The 3,696-nt window shown below is 55.6% G+C and overlaps 1 protein-coding gene across 1 annotated transcript; it reads left to right on the plus strand.

Annotated features, from left to right (window-relative positions):
• Nucleotides 1-2,133: 2,133 nt before the first annotated feature.
• Nucleotides 2,134-3,535, plus strand: VDAG_00042 (uncharacterized protein; the record flags this gene model as incomplete). Its single annotated transcript, XM_009651419.1, has 3 exons — nucleotides 2,134-2,248; nucleotides 2,305-2,349; nucleotides 2,478-3,535. The coding sequence occupies 3 exons, from the start codon at nucleotides 2,134-2,136 to the stop codon at nucleotides 3,533-3,535; spliced, it is 1,218 nt and encodes a 405-aa protein (XP_009649714.1).
• Nucleotides 3,536-3,696: the final 161 nt, after the last annotated feature.

A 3,696-nucleotide genomic window follows, 5' to 3' on the forward strand; every position in this document is an offset into this window, starting at 1 on the left:
GCTGACCCGACGATAATCAGGGTTTGGAAAGCTCATCAAAGACCATGAAGCCACGACGGGAATCGACCTCAATGCACAAGCAGGGCATCCGACAGGGGAGGGCCCCTCGTGTCACCGGACCCACTGGAGCCTCAGTGGCCACTGTCACTGTGACACTGGCTCCGCTCACAAACGAGCCACCACTTTGGCGGTCAGGTGCGGTGGGGTTCTGGTGGAAGGGTGCTTGGGGTGGTGGTTCCTGCTATCGCTTCTAGCGGCGGCAACTGTCCAAACTGATGTAAGGTACCCGATCCCGCTGGCTCTCGTGTGGTTGGTGATCCTGTAGCGCGCCCCTGGAAATGGCCTTCGGGGACCTGGAAGGTCGAAGTTCCGGGCAACCATTGCTCCTGCTTTGGCCCGCGCTGGCGAATGGGCAACACCGGCTGTTCTGGCGTACCTACATGTTCCTACCTCTACCTGCTGCGTAAGTACTTGGGTAGGTAAGGTACGTAGGTAGCAGTCGCAATTGCTGACGCTGACCACCAGGTGGTAGCTGCCTGGCTAGATGACCTGACTAAGACCCCGTACAAGTACAATGAAGTGGCGTCTACACTTTGCGATGCCCAAGCTTAGGTTCCCACCTAGTGCGAGCAAGCTGCCACACAAAGAAAGAAACAATGCTCGTCGATCGACCAGTGTTTCGCCATTTGACAGCAGACGAGTAAGTCGCACCACGTTCTAGACTCGTTTGTGAAGTGAAGGGACGCGCTGCTGCTGTTGTCGTGGCCCTGGTTGTACCATATGGCCTGCCTGCTGACTACCCACTGGTCTGGCTAATAAGTGGACAAGGGGAAAGGTGAGGGACGCCTGTATGAGTAGGGATATCCTGGAGCGGTGTGAAACGTCTTCTCTGCAGATGCACTGTACGTACAGTAGTGCCACCTGGAACGTGCAACTGCACAGTTTACACTACCTTGCCTGCGATCCTCCATCGAGCTTCGTTCAATCAACGACAGGCTTGGCTTGCTGAGCGCAAGTGGTTGTCATCCAAGCTGGGCGGCAGCGGGGTGTCCAAGCCATGGCAGCGTGAGAGCTTCGTCCGACTGAAGACTCCAGATCCAGGAAACGAAACGATTGGAATCCGGGTTGATGCACAATTCCGTCCACATCAAACCTTCTCACGCTTCATCCCTTTTACCAGTCATCATTCGCGGCCGGCCCGAGTGCCTGAGATTATTGTGCTTGGGACCTCCGCGAACCATGAACCACTCCCCATTTCCTCTTGAACCGATCACCAACACCATCGATATTAGCCTCGAATGGCTCAGCCCGCGCGCCTCTTGCGGCACAGACGCATACTATGTACAGTACATGTACTTGTACACCTACTAGCTTTCCCTGTAATGGCAGCTCCCCCATTCAGTACTTGTGCAATAAAGCTCGCAGCCCAGTTGGGAAAGGCGGGGGCAAGGGGCCCTGGAAGCCAAGACCTTGGGTCCCTGTGCATCCCTGTTAATCGACAAGGATATCGGTCAGGGGCACGACCAGGTCTCATGCTCTCGGCCGCAACCCAAACATCCCCAGTCCCTGACACCCTTCGCATTTCGAGACACGACCTGCAACATCAACTCTGCAGCTGCCCTTGCCTTCTGACGTGCATTCCTGTTCTCTCTTCCCACAGTACCATCATTCACCAGGGAAGCAAAAGGGCCCCTCGTGGAACTCTAACAACCCTCCCAGCGTGCCTGACCAAGATCGTTGCATCAAACATCGAAAATCGAAAATCGAAAACAAGAATCATCAGACGGGACCAGAACATCTGAGCGTCAAACCCAGACCTGCACCGAGCAGTTGACAGTTTGCTCCTTCTTCCCCAATTAGCCTGCCCGTTTTGGTTCCAATCTCAGAACACAAACATCCAGACACTTCTGCGAAGTCGTCCGTCGACTGATCCGGACCTCTTGGAAACGTCACTGGACGTCAATTACCACCACCAGTACCATTGGATAACCTGTCGCTCAGCGTGTCTTTCGATTTTGAACGACCTGTTTGACGACATTCACCGCCAACTGGTTGTTTCTAACCCTGATCGAGGCATCTATGCCAAGTACGAGCAAAGCATCCAATCTCAACCATTGACCACGGAAGCCCAGTATGGCGTTCCCGCGGGAGTCGAGCTTCATGCCGACTATCAAGTGCTCGTCATGTGGAAACGAGGTCGAGATCTCCATGATGGGGGAGCACATTTGCGGCGCCAGCCTCGATAGCGGTAGGTTTCTCTACGACACTCTCTTCATAACAACACAATGCTGACAGAGGTTGAAGCACTTCCTTCACCACAAACCGCTGACACGTTCGCTTCCTACGCACGTTCGCCGCCTCCAGAGGACATCAAATTCAGTCGCACACAGCCACCAAGAGTAGACACGAGTGCTGCGAGCAAGTCAACCCTGACGCACCCCGCAGTTCCGAGTACTAGTAGCTAACAGCATGTCTAGATCGCCCGTTTCTAGGCCAAAGTCAAATAACACCAATCAGCAGTTCTACGGGCTCCCTAAGTGTATCACCCAAAACCCCCAGTGGCGGTAGGCCCGACGACTATTTTCAGCCAGAGATTGCGACCGACTACGACGCAACACCACCACTAACAGCAAGGCGACCTGGCGGATACGGCGGCTTCGAAGAGCCCGACGCGCGAGACGGTGAGCCAAACTATCAGTCAAGCAGTCCCAAGAGGCAACAGGGTGCCCTGCTCCAGCGCATGAATACAATCGCGCCAGGGCCGTTCGAGATGAACCGTAAGCCAGGACCAGCATCGAAAAACGCATTCGCCTCGTTACGAAAGAACTCAACGACCGACGAGATGCCCCCCGTGTCACCGAGAATCACCGAATCCCCCAAACTCGGCTACAGCACTGAACGGACCAGCCCAGTCGCACAAAGCACCAGTGCGCCAAAAGATGGATTCGCGTTCTTGGGCAACAACCACGTGGGTATCGCGCCCCCAAGGGTACCCAGGAAGAATGGCTACGGTGGATTTGGCCCTCCAGGCCAATCACCAGAAGAGTTCGAACCAGAGCCCTTTGGTGTCAACCGATCCGGAACATTTCCCAGACCCAACAACCCTGCCGAAGCTCCTCTACGGACCCCGTCAGCGCCTGGGCCACGACCCGAACGGCTCAAGCAGATTGTCGACGAGGCCCCGAGCCACACTCGTCAACCCTCAATGGGTCCAGATACCTCGAGGCCACCACCGCCACGAACTAGTCTTCTCAGTCCATCAACCGCTGGAAATGGCTCGTCAACTATCAACCTGGCCAACGAATTCGGTGTTGGGAATCCCTACCACTCGCCTTCGGACTCAGCGTCGTCAGGCTACTCTACCTTCAGCCGACCGGGTCACTCCAGCTCCCAAAGCAGCTCACAGACTAGCCCAGTCAGATCGAGACCGGAGAGGAGGAAACCTTCGGACACGTCAAATTTCGATAACATCATGATCGACTTGGAGGTCTCTATGGCTGATATGGGCTCTATGCAGCAAAACGCCCCCGTCTAATGACAGGAAGGTCAACTTCGTCCTTTAACCGCCAGCCTAGCTTGGGCGATGTCCGGTATGATCCCGCCGCCCAGGGACGCCCAGAGAGGACAAGATCACCACTGGCCGCTGGTCCCAACGACTACTACTGGGCCCCGTTGAAACGCACATTCGGCAACAGG

Source organism: Verticillium dahliae, genomic scaffold (genome assembly GCF_000150675.1).
Source record: "Verticillium dahliae VdLs.17 supercont1.1 genomic scaffold, whole genome shotgun sequence".
NCBI classification, from domain to species: domain Eukaryota; kingdom Fungi; phylum Ascomycota; class Sordariomycetes; order Glomerellales; family Plectosphaerellaceae; genus Verticillium; species Verticillium dahliae.